At 34.5% G+C, this 20870-nt stretch overlaps 1 protein-coding gene across 11 annotated transcripts in view; it reads right to left on the reverse strand.

The window, feature by feature from the left end:
- Positions 1 to 20870, reverse strand: part of EVI5 (ecotropic viral integration site 5) — a 194765-nt gene that overhangs the window by 134108 nt on the left and 39787 nt on the right. For 9 of the 11 annotated variants that reach the window (XM_072834513.1, XM_072834509.1, XM_072834511.1 and 6 more), the window contains one exon: positions 13445 to 13674. In XM_072834513.1, the coding sequence (XP_072690614.1) occupies positions 13445 to 13674 (230 nt within the window). The other 2 variants (XM_072834510.1, XM_072834512.1) reach the window with 2 other exon arrangements.

Consider the following 20870-nt stretch of genomic DNA (forward strand, 5'->3'; position numbering starts at 1 on the left):
TTGCTGTCTACAAGAGACTCATTTTAGACATAAGGACACCTACAGTCTGAAAATAAAAGGTTGGAGAACCATTTACCATTCAAATGGCCCTCAAAAGAAAGCAGGGGTAGCCATCCTTATATCAGATAAACTAAAGTTTATCCCAAAGACTGTAGTAAGAGATGAAGAGGGGACACTATATCATACTTAAAGGATCTATCCAACAAAAGGACCTAACAATCGTCAATATTTATGCCCTGAATGTGGGAGCTGCCAAGTATATCAATCAATTAATAACCAAAGTTAAGACATACTTAGATAATAATAATACACTTATACTTGGTGGCTTGAATGTAGCGTTTTCTATAATCGACAGATCTTCTAAGCACAACATCTGGAAAGAAACAAGAGCTTTAAATGATACACTCTGGACCAGATGGATTTCACAGATATTTACAGAACTTTACATCCAAACGCAAACTGAATACACATTCTTCTCAAGTGCACATGGAACTTTCTCCAGAATAGACCACATAATGGGTCACAAATCAGGTCTTAACCGATACCAAAAGATTGGGATCATCCCCTGCATATTTTCAGACCATAATCTTTGAAATTAGAACCAAATCACAAGAAGAAGTTTGGAAGAATTTCAAACACGTGGAGGTTAAGGACCATCCTGCTAAAAGATGAAAGGGTCAACCAGGAAATTAGAGAAGAATTAAAAAGATTCATGGAAACTAATGAGAATGAAGATATAACCTTTCAAAATCTTTGGGATACAGCAAAAGCAGTCTTGAGAGGGAAACACATCACAATACAAGCATCCATCCAAAAACTGGAAAGAACTCAAATACAAAAGCTAACTTTGCACCTAAAGGAGCTGGAGGAAAACAGCAAATAGATCCTACACCCAGCAGAAGAAGAGAGTTAATAAAGATTCGAGCAGAACCCAATGAAATAGAGACCTGAAGAACTGTGAAACAGATTAACAAAACCAGGAGTTGGTTCTTTGAAAGAATTAATAAAATAGACAAACCATTAGCCAGCCTTATTTAAAAGAACAGAGAAAAGACTCAAATTAATAAAATCATGAATGAGAAAGGAGAGATCACCACCAATACCAAGGAAATACAAATGATCTTAAAAACTTATTATGAGCAGCTTTATGCCAATAAATTAGACAATCTAGAAGAAATGGGCGCATTTCTGGAAAACCACAAACTACTAAAACTGAACAGGAAGAAATAGAAAACCTGAACAGAGGACAGTGAAATAACATACACAAATATACAGAAGTATAAGAAAAAACGTATAAATGAAGTATTCCAAATAAAGATACATTATTTAAAATACTGTCCCTGACATACAGAAATGACTCAAATGGACAACAGCTATGAATATAAAAGTTAAAATTATTAAAACTCCTTGAAGAAACAGGAAAAATCCTTTACAACCTTGGAGGAAACAAATGTGTTCATGGGACACAAGAAAACACTAACCATAAAAAAAAATTGATGAAAAAATAAAGTAGACTTAATCAAACTTAAAAACTTTGCTCTTCAAAAGATACCCTTAAGAAAATGAAAAGGTAATTGATAGATTAAGAAAAAAGTGTTCTCAACATATGTATCTAACAAAAGATCAGTATCCAGAATATACAAAAAATCTTAAAATCAAAAGTTAATACAGTTTTTTAATGAGTAAGACCTAAAATTGACATTTTACAAAAGAAGATCAAGTGGCCAATAAGAAATCAAAAAACATTGAACAACTTTAGTCATCAGAGAAATGTAAGCTAAAATCACACTATGTATGTATTAGAATGGCTAAATTTTAAAGATTGACCATAACAACTGTTGCCCAGGATGGCAGCAATTTTAACTGTCATATATTGATGGTCATACTTCAACCACTTTGAAGGACTAAATACATTTTCATATGACCCAGCAAGAGAAACGAATTCCTATGTCCTCAGAAAGACTTGAAGAAAGTTCATAGAAGCTTTATTCATAATAGTTAAAACCCAAAACAACCCAAATATCCAGAAAAAATAAATGATCAAATTGTGATACATTTCATTCACTGCAATACTACTCAGCAATAAAAAGAAAAAAAAACTAAAAAAATGAAGAAAAAAGAAAGTAACAAACTGCTGATACACATAATAACATAGATGAATCTTACAAATGTTAGGTTGAGTGAAAGAAGCCAGATGCAAAAAAGCATATACTACATGATTCCACTTATATGAAGTTCAAGAACAAGATAGTATAGAAGAAAATATAAGAGTAAATCCTCATGACTCTAGATTAGGTAAAGCCTTCTTAATATGACACCAAAAGTATTGAATAAGTAATACACAAACACACACAAATTGAACTCATCAAAACTAAAAATGTTTCATACCTTACTAGATCCATCAAGAAAGTGAAAAGAAAACCCACAGAATAGGAAAAAAAATTGCAACTCAGAAGACTTTTATCTAGAATATATAAGAAATTCTTATGACTCACTGAAAAGACAAACAAGCCAATTAAAAAATGGTCAAATAATCAGAATAAACATTTTTCAAAATGTTTACATTTTACAAATGGCCAATAAGCATATGAAAAGTTGTTCAACATCACTAATCATTTGGGAAATGCAAACCAAAACCTTAATAGGCACCAGTTCACAACCACTAGGATGGCTATAATCAAAAAGACCTAATAACAAGTGTTGGTGAAGAAATGTAGACATAGGAACTCTTAGGCACCAGTTTTAGGAATGTAAAATGGTAAAAACCATTTTGGAAAACAGTATGGTAATTCTTCAAATGATTAAACAAAGAATTATCATGTGAACACCAATTCTACTCCTAAGTATACAATCAAGAGAAATGAAAATCTATGCCCAAGAAGGGAGGGGAAGTGACTGCTAATGGACACGCAATTTCCTGTGGTGACAGTGCACAAAAGTTACATAACACATGTTAGCGGCAGCATTATTCACATTAGCCAAAAAGTGGAAACAATGCAAATGTCCTTTAATTGTTAAATAGATTTTTAAAAAAAACCACACTGGTATAGCCATACAATGAAGTATTACTCATTCATGAAAAGGGATGGAAGTATTGGTACATGCTACAAGGACAAACCCTGAGAACATTATGTAACGTGAAAGAAGTCACAAAAGGAAACACTGTATGACTCTACAGATATAAAATATCTAGAACTCAGAAAGTAGATTAGTTTTTGCTGAGAAATGGAGCAGAAGTGAGAGGAGCAAGAAGGAATGGAATATTAACTGCTTATGGACATGTGCTTTCTTGTGGTGATGGTTATACAGCTCTGGATATGTGAAAAAAAACAGAGTTGTATGTATACTTTAGATTGGTGAATTGCATGTATGTGAATAATATCTCAAAAAGTGTTATATAAAAAAAGAACAGGTAAAATATATCAATGGCAATAAAAATCAAAATAAGTTTCAGAGGAGTGAGGATGCTAGAAAGGGAATGAGGGAATTTTCTGGGATGACAGAAATTTTCTAACATGATAGAAATCATCTATGTGTTAATGGACGGTTTACACACAAATGTGTCAAAACTCAAACTAAAGAACTGAGCATTTCTCTGATTGCAAATTATACACCAACTTTATAAAAATTTACAGAAAATACTATCTATGGGGGCAACCCGGTGGCTCAGCGGTTTAGCGCTGTCTTCAGCGTGATCCTGGAGACCTGGGATCAAGTCCCACATCAGGCTCCCTGCAAGGAGACTGCTTCTCCCTCTGCCTGTGTCTCTGCCTCTCTCTCTCTCCTCTCTGTGTTTCTCATGAATAATAAAATCTTTAAAAAAAAAAAAAAGAAAGAAAGGAAAAAATACTATCTATGGTTAATGACTCTGGGAGTAGTGACAATTAGGGGAGAATCTACTGCTTTTCTATTCCTGAAAGCCCTTTCAGGAAGGCTAGTTTGTTTCTTTTTATTGCTGAGTAGTTTAAGCCCTTTAAAACTTTTTTTTAAATGACTATTACTTTGTAAAGGACTGTTTTTTATATATTAAATATATGTATTTTGTTTTGCTGTTGTTGTTTTTTAAAGATTATATTTATTTTAGAGACAGAGAGAGAGAGAGCACAAATAGGAGGGGCATAGGGGTAGGAAGAGAGAAAATCCCAAGAAGACTCCATGCTTAGTAGAGCTCAATGCAGGGTTCAATCCCAGGACCCCGAGTTTAGGGCCTGGGCTGAAACTAAGAACCGGACTCTTAACCAAATGCACCACCCAAGTGCCCTTAAATGTATCTATTTTGTAAAGAAAGGAAAATATGAACATTATTCCATTTTTTCCTTTTCAAATTCATTGGTCACTCTAGCAAATTTCAGACTTTTCTAAAGGTGAACTTCAGAATTTTTTTTCAATGCTATAGGTATAATGAAGAAGTCTTTTGTTAGAGAGTTGGAACATTTTCCAGAAAGTAATACTTGAACTGATACTGTCAAGACTCTCCCCATTGAGCTACTAAATCATGGTACACAGAAAAAGAATTTACACATTCATAAAGAAAATGTAGACTTGGGGAGCCTGGGTGGCTCAGTTGGTTAGGTGTCTGCCTTTGGCACAGGTCATGATCTTAGGGTCCTGGGATCAAGCCCAGTATCCGGCTCCCTGCTGAGCAGGGAGTCTACTTCTCCCCCTCTCTCTGCCTCCTCCCCCTCCTGCTCATTCATATTCTCTCTCTCTCTCTCTCTCTCAAATAAACACATACAATCTTTGGGGAAAAAGGAAAGAAAGAAAGAAAGAAAATGTACTTTACAGAATATGTAGTTAGAATCATGTATTCTTATTCCTCTTTGCTAAATACAGTAATGAAACAACTCAGGAAGACTCCTAAAAGGTTGCCACCTAGTTGTAATATAATTAAAATATTCTGACATGGTAGTAGAAAGTACATACTATCTGAAAATGTCAACAATTTCCAAAGACTTGAGGCTAGTTGGGATGCCAGAACTAGTTGAGCTTTAGCCCAAGTTGTGATCCCGGGTCCAGGGATCAAGTCCCACATCAGGCTCCCTGTGAGGAGCCTGCTTCTTCCTCTGCCTGTGTCTCTGCCTCTCTCTGTGTGTCTCTCATGAATAAATAAATAAAATCTTAAAAAAAAAAAAAAGTCTTGAGACTAGCAACTGGAAAAATGGTAATACAGCATTACTCACAGATCTGTGTACTGCTGAGAAGTCTATTCAAAACGTACTTATTTCCTTTTTTGCAATGCATGTGGGTTCACTGCCTTGCACAGATTTATTGCAGAAAAAGAAAGTACCTTTCTATCCCATCACAATTTCCTTATGACTAATATAAGAAGAAATTTAACAGATTCAAGGAAAAGAATACTGACCCAGCAGGAATATTGTATATGCTACAATCAAAGGCATTCTCCACAGGTTTGTGTGGCCTCCTGGCCATTTTTTATCTTCCACTATTATACAGTAATTCATAAGCCCAAATTTATTCATCCTCCCAGAATGCTGCCAGACTAAAACATCAAAGGTTGGATGTTTATTTATTGGAGAATACATAATCCTCAGCCTAAGTAAGCAACTCCAAGTTTTTGCTCTAAGGGCAGCATTTACAATTCTATAACCCCACATTAACTGAGATGGGAGTGCGAGAAAGCTAATTTTCAGTTGGACTACACTTTAAGTGAATCTTCATTTGGCTGCTCCAGAAGCTTAGAAGACTCAGGAGAGAAAAAGAACTTCCATTTCCAAAAAAAAACAAAAAAAAAAAAAAAACAAAAAAAAAACAAAACAAAAAAAAAAAAAAAAAAAAAAGAACTTCCATTTCCCTGATGGACAGAACTAGTGACTAAACTGAGAACAAGCGAATACGCCAACAGAAAGTAGTTTCAATTTTATCTTATTAGGAAGATTACCTTCACCATAATTTTGCTACCATAATTATTCTCACCAAAGGGTCACCTATTTAAGGAAAACAGTAGAGGGTGTACTTCATGATGGGCATATGAGAAAAAAAGAGTAGCTTGATAAACATCAAAGAAAAAGCCTCTCACAATAATACCATCATTGAAAAATATAATGGAGGAGAAGGAAAACAATGGGTTCTCTTTTGGGTATCTAGAGTATGAAGTACTTGGGGGACATCAATGTAGGTAAGACGCACGGCAATGTAAAAGAACCTTAGAAAAGAAGTGAAGCCTACAAATAGAAACCTGGCAATTATCATAGTCCCCCCTCCCCCCGCCCCCTTATCCACAGCTTCACTTTCTGCAGTTTCAGTCACCCACAATCAAATGTGGTCCATTAACAGGTCATTCTCCTTCTGACTTATAAACAGAAGATCAACAGTGGCCTAATGCTATGTCACAATGCCTACGTCACTTACCTCACTTCATCTCATCAAGGTAGACATCTCACATCACCACAAGAGAAGAGTACGTTAAGGTATTTTGAAAGAGACCTCATTCACACAACTTTTATTACACTGTATTGTTGTAATTGTTCTATTATAGTATTAGTTGTTACTAATCTCTTACTGTGCCCAATTTATAAATTAAACTTTATCATAGCTATGTATGTATAGAAAAAACAGTACATATACAGAGTTTGGTACTATCTACAAATTCAACCAAGCACTGGCATTCTTGGAATGTATGCTCCACAGACAATGGGGAACTACTCTATTTATGATATCCTATTTTACTCAGCATAATGCTTTCCTATGGATATCAGAACTAAAAGATCAGGATACACAGCAACAGGTCATCATGCCGTTTAGAAATGTGTAAACTGTTAAGATAATTTACAAAGAGATAAGGAAAGATCCAAGAAAAGCTAATGTAAAAAATTACTACATAAACTAAATTCACTGGCACTTGGTTCAGGGGGATCAACTTTCCAAACACTGTTTAAGTATCTCTCGTAATGTTACATCAAAGAAACAGGATATGAATGTACTAGAGAAAGAATAGCAAGTAGCAAGTTAAAAGAAAGGCAAATCAGTAGCAACAAAATATCTGGCTGATTCACAGAGGAAGCACACCTTTTCTCATCAACACCATCAAGCACAAATTCAAGTCTCAAAGCAACAGAAACAAAAAGGGGAGAATTAAGAGAAAACCCAACAAATTAGCACAGGAAACAATTCAGAGACAACTTACAGTGGGATACCTACACATGACAGGGATGGCTCCAGTTCTGAAAGCATGAGGGTTTTCTTTTGCTTCTGTTTAAGATGGGGTCTCAAAGAAGGCAAACACAGGAGACTCCCACCTCCCTCCCAAATATCCTGATCATAAACTGATGGTTTGGGGATTACTTTTATACAGACATTCCAGACAGACAAGCAAAGCAGACTTCTTACATTTCTTAATTTTAAAACAATAGGAACATAAGTTTAATAAATTCTTTAAATTATATTATCAAATTCCTCAGAAATCAGTTGATAAAATTCAACATAATCCTCAATAAAAAGAAAAAAAATAAAGAGTTTATGTGAAGATCTTAAAGGCCTCTTATACAATTGAAATTACATGAATTTTTAACAGAGATATTTGAAAAGATCTGTTTTTACTTCCTTAATAGTCATGGTTGTGTTATAGAGAGTATCCTCAGGAAAACAAGGTAATGCTTTAGTAGTAAAATTATAAAGATAAGATGAAAGTTAGATCATCTAGATTAGCACTGTACAACAGAAATATACTGCAAGCCCTTTATATCAGTTTAAGTGTTTAGAAGCCACATATAAAGTAAAAAAAAAAAATTAATGTAATTAATTTTAATAATTTTTACCAAATATAGTCAAAATATCATTTTACCATGTAATAAAAAATTTAATTGAGATATTCTTTTTTCAAATCAACTCTTCAAAAATCTGGTATACATTTTACTCTTACAGCATATAAAAATTCAGACCAGCCACATTTTAGGCATTCAATTTGCCACATCTGGCTTGTGGCTAACATACTGGACAGGGTGAATTCAGATGTTGGTAAGATAAAGATATGTAAGTTAAGGTTTCAAGGATTCTTGTTTACTACATTTAAAAATACATAAAATACATTTACTTTAGTTTAAAAGAACCCTTATTCATTTCCTTATTCTCATATCTCATCTCCAAAAATCTGTTAAAAAGTAAATGTTTATTCCAAATAGTCGAATATAAAAGGAAACAAATATGGTTGCATTGCCGAACTTTTGAACCACACAAATAATGGCTGACCCATTAAAAATTTAAATCAGCAACATTCCCTCCTTAATTAAAATGCACTGCTATCACACTTGAACCTTACCTTCCTAAATTCATCTCTGCCAAAGCCTTTGTATTTTTAAAATGAAAAACACATTTAACACATTAGAAAAAAATAGCTGTCCCATTTCAACTTTAAGGCTATCAATTATTAACTTTCATCAAACAGATCTTTGATATTTCTTCACATTTCTTCACATCTTTCTGGGATTGCCACATGCACTGATTTTTTTAAAAGTCATAATTGCAGTAAAACTATAAGTAGGAAAAACTATATAAAAATTTGGTACTTTCGGACGCCTGGGTGGCTCAGCGGTTGAGCGTCTGCTTTCAGCTCAGGGCATTTCCGGGATTAAGACCCACATGGGGCTTTCTGCATGGAGCCTGCTTCTCCCTCTGCCTATGTGCCTGCTTCTCCCTCTGCCTATGTCTCTGCCTCTCTCTCTCTCTCTCTCTCATGAATTAAAAAAAAAAAAAAAAAAAAGTTGGTATTTTCATGTTTCTTAAATCATTTTCTAATATATAGCCATTTTTATACTTTCTGAATTAAAGAGAGTTAAGTAACATAACCAGAGACTCATCTATATTTGGAGAAGAGAACAAAAAATCCTAAATAAAAGCATATCCATAAATCCCTTATTTTAAGTAGTAGTTACATCTCATAATTTTTACTTTAGTTATGTAACTTGCATATCTACATTATATACCCCAGAAGTGGTCAAAGAAAATTTAAGTTATTATTCTTATAATTTTTCCATGGGTTTAATAGGTTAGCAGGATAGTAGGGCAGAACAGGGAGAGGAGAGCTAGACCTACTGTTTGCCATTTTACTTGTTAGAGTCAGAGATGTGTTTTTCCAGCAAGACTATTATGTAGATCACTCCCTAATAGACATTTTAAGGTATTCCCACTCTATTTCTTTTCCATTTGCTGCAAGTCTGATTTATCCTGAATAGGGGTTGATTACTGGTCCTAAAATGAAGAAGTGTGGAACAAAGATGTACTTAACCTGCAGCATGAGATGAAAATGAAATGAGAAACAAATAAAACTTTGTTGTTACAATTTTTTAAAAAGTAAATGGTGTAAATACGCCAATTAAAAGGCAAGGATCATTAGTCTGTATTTTAAAAAGCAAGACCCAACTATATGCTGCCTGGCTGACAAAGATTAAAAAAAAAAAAAAAGGATGGAAAAATATATAAAATTTTAACACTATTCAAAAGAAAGCTACAATAACTATACGAGATAAAGTAGATTTCTTTTTTAAGATTTATTTTAATTTTTAGAGAGAGACTGTGTGTACACATGAGTGTGGGTGGAGAGAGAGACAGACTTAAGCAGACTTCCTGCTGAGCCAGGGCAGGGCTCAATCTCACTACCCGAAGATCACAACCTGAGCCAAAACCAAGACTCAGATGCTCAACTGACGGCAACACCCAGGTGCCCCAGGATAAAGTCGATTTCTAAGCAAACAATATTACTAGGACTAGAGAAGACATTTCACAAGAGGGCATAACAAACTCAAATGATTATATACTCAAAAACACAACTTTAAACTACATGAAACAAAGCCTACAAAGAATTTAAACAGAAATAATCAAATCCACAATTATGGTTGGAGGTTTCAATAGTCTTCTGTCACTATCCAATATCACAAGTAAACAGGAAACCAGCAAAGATACAGTAGACTTAATATTATCAAATAAATTTAATTGATTAATGTTTACAGAATACTCGAAACAACAGCTGAATATACCTTCTTCTCAAATTCACATAAAATATTTACCAAAATAAGATCACATTCAGGATCATAAAACAAGTCTCAACAAGTTTAAATGGCTATTGCTAAAGGAGGGCTTAAAAAGAAATATACAGCACCAAACATTTATATTAGAAAAGACAATAAAAGGACACAAACATTACATACAAATGTCAAAAAAAAAAAAAAAAAAACCACAAGACAACTATAGATCAATATCCACTCTGAACATAAATGCAAAAATCCCAAATACAATTTTAGCAGATCTAATCCAACAATATTTTATAAAGACAATATATCATGACCAAGTGAGTTTATCCCAGAATGCAGAGTTGATTTAACATTCAGAAATCAATGTAATTCACCATATTAAACAATAAGAGGAACACCACATGATCATCTCAATAAATGCAGAAAAAGCATTTGACAAAATCCAAAATCTATTTCTTTTAAACTCTAAGCAAACAAGGAAGAGAAAGGAACTTCCTCAATCTGATAAAAGCCATCTACAAAAACCTCGTTAACATATCTGATGCTTTATCCCAAGATGAGGAAAACAAGAATGTACGTCCACCACTTATATTCAAATTTGCTAGAGGTGCTGGCCAGTTGTGATAAAGCAAGAAAAAGAAAATAAAGGCACCCATATTGAAAAGAAAGAAGTTCAAAGTGCTTTATTCAAGATGACATGCTCATCTACATAAAAAATCTCATGGAATCTAAAAACAACAAATATATAAACCTACCAGAACAAGTTTAGCAAGGCTAAAGGATACATAAGGCAATACAATTCCAATCAAAATCTCAGCAAGTATTTTTGTGGAAATTAACAACTTGAGGTAAAATTCATATGGTAATGCTAAGTTCCAAAAACAGTCAAAATGGGTGAACTAAGTTGGAGGATTAACATGATCTGATTTCAAGACATAGTATAAAGTCACAGTAATCAAGATAGAACTGTACTGGCATTAAGATAGAAAACAGATCAATGGAACATAGTTAAGTCTAGAAATAAGCCTATACATACAATAACAACTAATTTTTTACCAAAGTGCAAAAGTACTTAAGAAAGAATAGCCTTTTCAACAAATGGTACAGGAACTATTAAACATGCATATTCAAAGTATAGATACTTTGAATCCATATACTTTGCTCCATAAACAAAACTAACTCAAAATAGATCAGATCTAAACATAAAGCTATTAGAACTTCTGTAAGAAAATACAGGAGTCAAGCCGTGTGACCTTGAGTCATCAAAAGCACAATCTGGGGGCAGGCCCAGTGACACAGCGGTTTGGCGCCGCCTGCAGCCTGGGGTGTGATCCTGGAGACCCAGAATCAAGTCCCACATCGGGCTCCCTGCATGGAGCCTGCTTCTCCCTCTCCCTGTGTCTCTGCCTCTGTGTGTGTGTGTGTGTGTGTGTGTGTGTGTATGAATAAATAAAATCTTTAAAAAAAAAAAAGCACAATCTATAAAAGAACCATTTTAAAATGGACTTCATCAAAATTTAAAACATATGTTCTTCAAAAGATACTATTAAGAGAATGATAAGCCACAGACTGGTAAAAAATATTTTAAAACCATATAGCTGATAAAGAACTCATATTCCAAATATACAAAGAACTCCTAAAATACAATGATAAGAAAGCAAATAACCTAATTTTTAAGGGGCAAAAAATTTCAAATTTCTTTTATCGAAGATACTTCAATGGCAAATCAGTACATAAAAAGATTCTCAACACCATTAGGAAATGCAAAGTAAAACAATACTGTTAGAATGGCTAAAACTAAAGACTAACCAAGTATTAGCAAGGATGCAGATGAACTGAAAATTTCATAGTGATGGTGGGAATGTGAAAAAGTATAGGCCCTTTTGAAACAGTCTGACAGCTAAATATGCATCTATCATATAAACCAGCCATTCCAATCCTTGGTATCCGCCCAGGAGAAATGTAGCATACATCTATGTATACTAAGGCTTGTACACACAAATAAATAATATTCACAGCATTTCATAACAAAAAGTGAATAAATTATGATATATCCATAATAGAATACTACTAAGCAATTAAAAATGAACTATTCATACACACTACAACATGGATGAATCTCAAAATAATTATGCTGAGTAAAATACTCCATGTAAAGAAAAGTACTTATTATATTATTCCATATTTCTATAAAATTCTAGAAAATGCAAACTAATCTACAGTAACTGAAAGCAGATCAATAGCTGCCTAGGGATGGGAAGGGGGATAATATGTTCATTTTCTGGACTTTCGTGATTATTTCAGAAATATATATACGTATGTCAAAACCTATCAAACTGCACACCTTAATTATATGTACTCTATTATGTCAATTATATACAAAAAAAGTTACTAAAAGTTATCTCTCTTGTTACCCTTAAAGCCAGTGGTAGTATATATCTTGACTGAACATAAAAAGGAAGTCTTCCAATAATTCTTTTGTAGCTAATGCCCAAAAAGAGCTTCTGATAATAATAATGTGAAAGGGTTTATAGGGTCCAGAGTATACATTCCTAACAACTATTCTATTTCATTCCCATTAAGAGAAAAGGGCATTTTGCCTTCCATGAATAAACTGAATGAAGAGATTTCCCACTCTAAACCATAAATCAGATATCTAAATTAAATTACTTTATAAATTAACCAAAGGGGACTAGAGTTTAAATTAAAAATGGCAGTTTTAGGGGCACCTGGGTGGCTCAATTGGTTAAGCATCTGCCTTCAGCTCAGATCATGATCCCAGAGACCTAGGATTGAGCCCTGCTTTCGCATCAGGCTCCCTGCTCAGTGAGGGGTCTGCTTCTTCCTCTCTGTCCTTCCCCACCCTCCCACTGCTCATGCTCACTCTCTTTCTCTCTCTCTCAAATAAATAAATAAAATTTAAAAAAAAAGAAAAGAAAAAATGGTAGTTTCTTTGCCTTAAAAAAAAGAATCCTAAAATTCAGGAACTTAGGGAATTTGCTATATTAAGAAAACAAAGAGAGATCCCTCTAAAGCAGGGATCCCTGGGTGGCACAGAGGTTTGGCGCCTGCCTTTGGCCCAGGGCGCGATCCTGGAGACCCGGGATCGAATCCCACATCAGGCTCCCGGTGCATGGAGCCTGCTTCTCCCTCTGCCTGTGTCTCTGCCTCTCTCTCTCTCTCTCTCTGTGTGACTCATAAATAAATAAAAAGAAAAAAAATTTTTTTTTAAATCTAAAGCAATCTGAGCCAGGAGAAAATTTTAGTACAACTTTAGTTTTAAGACCAACTCTTCCAAAAAGGACTTGAATACTCTTGTTAAATAATTTTGATAAACAAGGAGCCAAACACTAGAAAATAAATATTCATAGTATGGGTAAACTTATATATACATATATACATAAATGAATGATTGAGCTCGTATAACTGCAAAGAAAGAAAAGCCAAGCAACCTCACTCACCTGTTTTGTTCCTCCAGTTTAGCCAGGAGTTCTAAGTCGTCTGGACTCAACTGTGAAGGGGAAGATGGAGAAAGGGCTGGCGTGGATAGTGTGGTAGATGAGGATGTAGTGTGTAATGAAGCAGATGGACTTGCCACCTGACTGGCCATCTGACTGACTGTATGTGATACTGTGTTCTTCACCCATGAGAGAGTAGAACTCAGCTTTTCTGCAACCTTGTCTGTCGCCACCTACAAATAAAAATGAAAGTTGAATATATTTTAGTTTTATTGCATTTATTACCAAGAAGGTAAGAAGTTTTACCTAATAAGTTAAGTTATACCTAATAACCACCATCACAATATTTTCTTTGAGGTTATAAAGGTAAAACCTACTTTAGCAACAATTGTCCTAACATCCAGCTTTTGGAAAATATTTCAGTTCTGCAACATGAACAAACTAGAACAGTGTTTTCCAAACTACATGCTAAAGTTCTTCAGAGAGTAATAAAATCAATATGACAGGTAATGCCAGCACCTTTTAAAAATGAAAAAGAAAATATCAATGTAAATATATACTGTTCTTCTTATGAAATTGTCTATATGAACATATATTCTTATGAAATTGTTGGTTTAGTTACATATATGTATTACAACTACGTACTACACGTACATACATTTTTTAGCATACTGAGTTGGAATATAAATGTATTCTGTAATGAAAAACATTTGAAAGCCAAGTAATTAAAACATGTCCAATGGGTGATGAAGACCCAGAAATGCTGTAACATAACTAATAATTCAACAAAAACTAGGGTTGCTTAGCATAAATTAAAATGTAATAAGACCCATGATACCTGTCTTCAAATGGCTAAAGAGTATTTTTATAGAAGAGGGACTTTTTCTAGAAGAACAAAATTATGACAAATGATTAAGTGAGTAGAGTGGGAGAGATGCAAGGCACAATTTTCACATAGTTTGAACAATTCAGAAATAAAATGGGATGCTTAGAAAGAATAGACATCCCCATCAATGGCTATAACAAAGCAGTTATTTTAACAGCCAAATGTCAGAAGTTGAAGATAACTTTCTGTTTGACGTAGGTAACCAAAATTTAAAAAGCCCTTAAGATCCCTCCGGTTGCTAAGATTCTGATATCCATATATTCAGCATAAATCATGCCCATCTCCTAAGCAGATATGTATACAAATTCAGCTGAAAAACAAAATATATATAAATAATATTCAAACATGGCATTATCACTTCACTAATGAAAAACAATATACATAATAGCCATATTTGAATATCTATATAAAACTAAACATTCTTAATGATATGTTTATAAAATAAGGTATTAATAGGCTTTTTAAGGGCCTACATTTTCTAAAAACTATCATAAAAAGAGCTTCTTTTTTTTTTTAAGGTTTTTATTTATTTATTCATGAGAGACAGGGAGAGGCAGAGACACAGTCAGAGGGAGAAGCAGGCTCCATGCAGGGAGCCCGACATGGGACTCGATGATCCCGAGACCCCAGCATCACACCCTGGGTGTGAAGACAGGCATTAAAACCGCTGAGCCACACAGGGATCCCCATAAAAAGAGCTTCTTGATTGTGAAGTACTATATAAAAGCTAATAACTATGAAGCACTTTTATGTGCTTTGAGAAGATCTTAAATTCTGTATCATAGGTAAATGGCTAAAACACTGTGAATTATTTTCGGAATCAGCAAAGTCTCAGCTAATCTTAGTTATATATAGCAATTCATGCACACAGAAATTACAACACCAAGACATACAATCCCACTGAAACTATTTTAGCAAACACTATTCTCATGGTTTGCCCAAAGCCTTTTTTGTCACCTCAAAACATAGATGACTCTCTATCCCCCTGCCCTATTTCTTCCATCTCAACCCAGCAGAATATTTTGATGTAAGGAAAGGATAAAATGGAAAAGGGATTCTAAGGTCATATTTGAGCAACTCAATATGAGACTGGAACTTCTAAGACAAAAATGTGATTACAAGTGTTGAAAGGGACAGAAGTTTTTTTTAACCTTAGAACACCTCTTATCTTTAGTAACTCATTTTAGAACTTACTTCTCTTAGAAACAGTATTATAGGTGGTATAAGGGGACCCACACTGTTGAGGGAAGAATCTCCAAGAAAGACAAGTCGGATACAGTGTGGAACCCAAGGAAAAGAAGTATGGGGCAGATCACTTAGGCTTCCAGGCAAAAGAAGGCCTCGCCAATGCACAGAGCAGCAGCATACCTCCTCAGGGCAAAAAGCCTGACTGACAGGAACCAAAGGATAATTTAGCCAGAACTTCCTTTAAATAGTAGGAGTCATGGTATACCACAAAATAGCCTATTGTGATTTGTTATCCTATTGATCTTCTCTACATAATTACAACTACAAATTCATTTGTGAAGATGGCACTAATTTGCATCACAGTAAACAGAAAGCCTAATGTAAATCACAGTAAACACAGTAATCACAGTAAATAGAAAACCTAATGTAAAATTTACAGAAAACTGTTACCCTTATTAATACTAACCATTAATTTCAAATATACTTACAAACTTTCAAAAATTAAGACTTCACATTTCCATTACATAAAAGTTCTCTACTAGAGTTAACTGTAGGAAAAGCAAAAGATTCCTATTTGCTTATTTTTCATTTATTAAAACAAATAAACTTTTCATACCCCTTCTGCACACTGTAGCAACAGGCTTCCATTTAAAGAGTTTGAAATAACCAAGAGCACAATCCTGACATCCTTAATCTTTGCTGAAATTCAACTGATACGAGATTCAATCTAGATCTAACGAAGGCTCATTATCTCATCTTTAAATGTTAAATACTTAAATATAACTGGAGTATTTAATTGCAGTTGCATTTTAATAAAGTTTAATACTCTTGGTTCTAAAAATCCCATAGGACTGATTCATTTTTCAATATCATCATGTTCTATTTTTCCTTTAACTCTACAGTACTTTTCCAAATCTCCACCCTGTCACCTCTAAATCTCCTTCCCTCATCCTATGGTAAACTGAGGTCATGAAGACATAGTAAATCTGACAATGCCATTACATCACAAAGTTCCTGTCTACCTCATAGAGAGGTTATGCATTTATTTTTAAATATTGAACATACTTTGAAAAGGTTAAAACCATCATTAAAAATGCTTAGTAATCAGGCACAAATGACACATATTGTAGGACTTCATTTTTATAAAATGTCCATAACAGGCAAATCTAGAGATTGAAAGTAGATCAGTGACTTCAAGGGGATAAGGGATGACTGCCAATGTGCATGGGATTTCTTTCTGGAGTGACAAAAATGTTCTGGGATTGGATTGTGCTGATGGCTACACAACCTTGTGAATGTACTAAATGCCACTGAACTTTAAGTGAGTGGATTTATGGTATGTGAATTATTATCTCAATTTTAAAAGGGCTTAGTTAATCTCAGAAAACTACATAATCTATGATTACAGAATCTATGATTCCAACCATACAAAAAAGGCAAAACAATGGAAACAGTAAAAAGATCCATAGTTGCTAGGGGCTGGAGTAAGGGAGAGATGGACAGGCAGAGCACATAGATTCTTAGGGCAGTAAAAACACTGTATGATACCACCTGATGGACACAGATCCTTACACATTTGACCAAATCCATCCAATACACAATACTAAGAGCGAACTCTAATGTAAACTAGTGGATTTGGGGTGATTATGATGTGTCAATGTAGGTACGTCAATTGTAACACATGTACCATGCAGATGGGGAATACTGAAAAAGGGGGAAGCGAAGTATGTTGGAGGACAAGGGAGTATATGGGAAATCTCTGTACTCTCCACTCAATCTTGCTGTGAGTCTAAAACTGTTCTAAAAAAGTAAAATCTTAATAATAGAGTTTAGTAGGATTCTCAGATATTACTACAAGATTTTAATAGGATCTCCCATGAAAAACGATCATGGTTCTTCTACTGTTCTGTATTTTACTATAAGGATGCTCTTTACTCCCAAAAATGACTATTTTATTCTTTTAAAATTTATTTTTATTTTAATTCCAGTGTAACTAACATACAGAGTTATATTAGTTTCAGGTGCACAATATAGAGATTTAGTAATTGGGCATATTAGTGCTTATCAAAATAATTGTACTTTTAATCCCCTTTGTCTATTTCACCCACCCTCCAGCCACTTCCCCTCTGGTAACTATCAGTTCCCTATAGTTAAGAGTCTGTTTTTGGGGGCGCCTGGCTGGTTCATTTGGTACAGCACACAATGCTCAATCTCAGGGTCATAATTTCAAGCCCCACATTGGGCATGGAGCACTATTTAAAAAACAAACAAACAAAACAAGGTCTGTTTTTTGGTTTTTCTCTACTTTATCCATTCATTTATCAATAGACACTTGGGCTGTTTCCATAATTTGGCTATTGTAAATAATGCTGCAATCAACATAAGAGTGCAAATATCCTTTTCAGTTAGTTTTTCATATTCTTTGAGTAATATGCACTAATACCCATTATGATATGGGAATTCGATTTTTAATTTTTTTTAGGAACCTCCATACTGTTTCCATAGTGGCTTGCATTCCCATCCATGTTGCAAGAGGGTTCCTTTTTCTCTACATCCTTGCCAACACTTGTTTCTTGTGTTTTTGATGTTAGCCATTCTCATAGGTATGGAGTGAAATCTCATTGTGGTTTTGATTTGCATTTCCCTGATGAGGAGTGATATTGAGCATCTTTCACTTTGTTGGCCATCTGTATGTCTTCCTTGGAGAAATGTTATTCATGTCTTCTGCTCATTTTTAATTGTATTGTTATTTAGGTGCTAAGTTGTGTAAGTTCTTTATACATTTTAGATACTAACCCTTTATTGGATGTCATTTGCAAATACCTTCTCCCAGTCAGTTGTCTTTTAGTTTCGTTGACTGGTTCCTTTGCAGTATACAAGTTTATGCTTTTCTTTCTTTTTTTTTTTTTTTAAAGATTTTATTTATTTATTCATGATAGTCACACAGAGAGAGACAGAGAGGCAGAGACACAGGCAGAGGGAGAAGCAGGCTCCATGCAGGGAGCCCGACGTGGGATTCGATCCCAGGTCTCCAGGATCGCGCCCCGGGCCAAAGGCAGGCGCCAAACCGCTGCGCCACCCAGGGATCCCAAGTTTATGCTTTTAAATAGTCCCAATAGTTTATTTTTGCCTTTGGGAGGGCTTTATATTTTGCTTTAGTTTCTCTTGCCTCAGGAGACATATCTAAAAAAATACTGCTATGGCCAATGTCAGAGAAATTACTGCCTGAGCTCTCTTCTAGGATTTTTATGGTTTCAGGTCTCACATTTAGATCCTTAATTCTATTTTTGTCTACAGTATAAGAAAGTGGTCCAGTTTGATTCTTTTACATATAGCTGTCCAGTTTTCCCAACACTATGTGCTAAAGAGATGTCTTTTTCTCATAACATATTCTTGTCTCCTTTGTCAAGAACTGATTGACCACAAAATCATAGGTTTATTTCTGGGCTCTCATGTGTCTCAAACTTTGTGCCAATACCAAACTGTTTTGATTACTGTACCTATGTAGTATATCTGGAAATCTAGGGCTGTGACACCTCCAGCTTTTTCTTTTCCAAGATTGTTGTGGCTATTTGGGGTCTTCTATGGTTCCAAATTTTAAGATTATTTATTCTAGTTCTGTGAAAAGTGCTATTGGTATCTTGATAGAAATTGCACTATATCTGTAGATTCTTTGGGTAACACGGGCATGTATCAGTATCTTCCAATTCAGGACTATGGAATGTCTTTCCATTAGTTTATGTCATCTTCAATTTTTTTCATTGACGTTTTATAGTTCTCAGAGTATAGATCTTTCATCTCCTTGGTTAAATTTATTCCTAATATTTACTATTATTGGTACCATTGTAAATGGGATTGTTTTCTTAATTTCTCTTTCAAGCTTTGCTATTCATGTATAGTAATGCAAAGGATTTCTGAATATTGATCGTGTATCCTGCAACCTTACTGAATTCATTTAATAGTTCTAGTAGCTTTTTTTGGTGGAGTCTTTAGGGTTTTATATATATAGTATCATGTCATTTGCAAAGAGTGACAGTTTGACTTCTTCCTTACAGATTTGAATGTCTTTTATTCCTTTTTTCTTGTCTGATGCTGCAGCTAGGGTTTCCAGTACTATGCTGACTAAAAGTGATGAGAGTGGGGGTGCCTGACTGCCTCAGTTGGGAAAGCAGGCAACTCTGTCTCAGGGTTGTGAGTTCCAGCCCCACATTGGGTCTGTTCATTTTCTATTTCTTCCTGATTCAGTTTTGGGAGGCTGTATGTTTCTAGAAATGTATCCATTTTTTCTAGGTTGTCCAATATGTTGGCATATAATTTTTCATAATATTCTGTTATAATTCTGTTTCTGTGGTATTAGTTATTTCTCCTCTTTCATTTCTGATGCCTTTTTTTCTTTTTTGATGAGTCTACCTAAAGGTTTATTAATTTTGTTGATCTTTTCAAAGAACAAGCTCCTGGTTTCACTGATCTGTTCTACTAGTCCTGGTTGGTTTTTGTTTTGTTTTGTTTTATGCATTCCATTACCCTGTGTCTTTTGACATTAAGTCCATTTACATTCAGAGTACTTACTGATAGGTATGTACTTATTGCCATTTTGTTACTTGCTTTTCATGTTTTTAGTAGTTCTTTGTTCCTTTCTTCCTTTGCTCTATACTCTCATAATTTGTTGGCTTTCTTTAGTGATATACTTGAGTTCCTTTCTTTTCTTTTTTTATACCTATTACTGGTTTTTAATTTGTGGTTACCATTCAGTTTGTATATAAGGATTTCTGCATATAGCAGTCTATATCTTCTCTCCATCCCTGAATCCCCATCCATGTTCTAGATACATGGTGTCATACTTTACATCCTTTTGTGAATCCCTTGATTGATTTTTACAGATATACTTATTTTTACTTCTTTTGTGCTTCCTACTTTTCTTACTCTTATTTATGGTCTTTCCTTTCCACTCAAAGAATGTTCCCCTTTAACATTTTTTGTAGAGCTAGGTTGGTGGTCAGGAACTCCCTTAGCTCTTGTTCCTATCTGGCTAGGAACTCTTGATCTCTCCTATTCTGAATGATAGCCTTGCTGAATAGAATATATTCTTGGCAGCAGATTTTCTCCTTTCAGCACTTTGAATACATCATGCCACTTCTATCTGAGCTGCAAAGTTTTTCCTGAAAACTCTGCGGATAGTATTATGGCCTTTCCCTTGTATGTAAATGTTTTATTTCTTTTTGCTACTTTTAAAACTCTCTTAATCACTATTTTTTGCCATTTTAATTACTATGTATCTTGGTATGACCTCCTTGGGTTAACTTTTGACTGCCTCAACCAATAATATATAACAAAAATGGCTACCGAGACTCACTT

This window comes from Canis lupus, chromosome 8 (genome assembly GCF_048164855.1).
Source record: "Canis lupus baileyi chromosome 8, mCanLup2.hap1, whole genome shotgun sequence".
In the NCBI taxonomy this organism is placed as follows: Eukaryota; Metazoa; Chordata; class Mammalia; order Carnivora; family Canidae; genus Canis; species Canis lupus.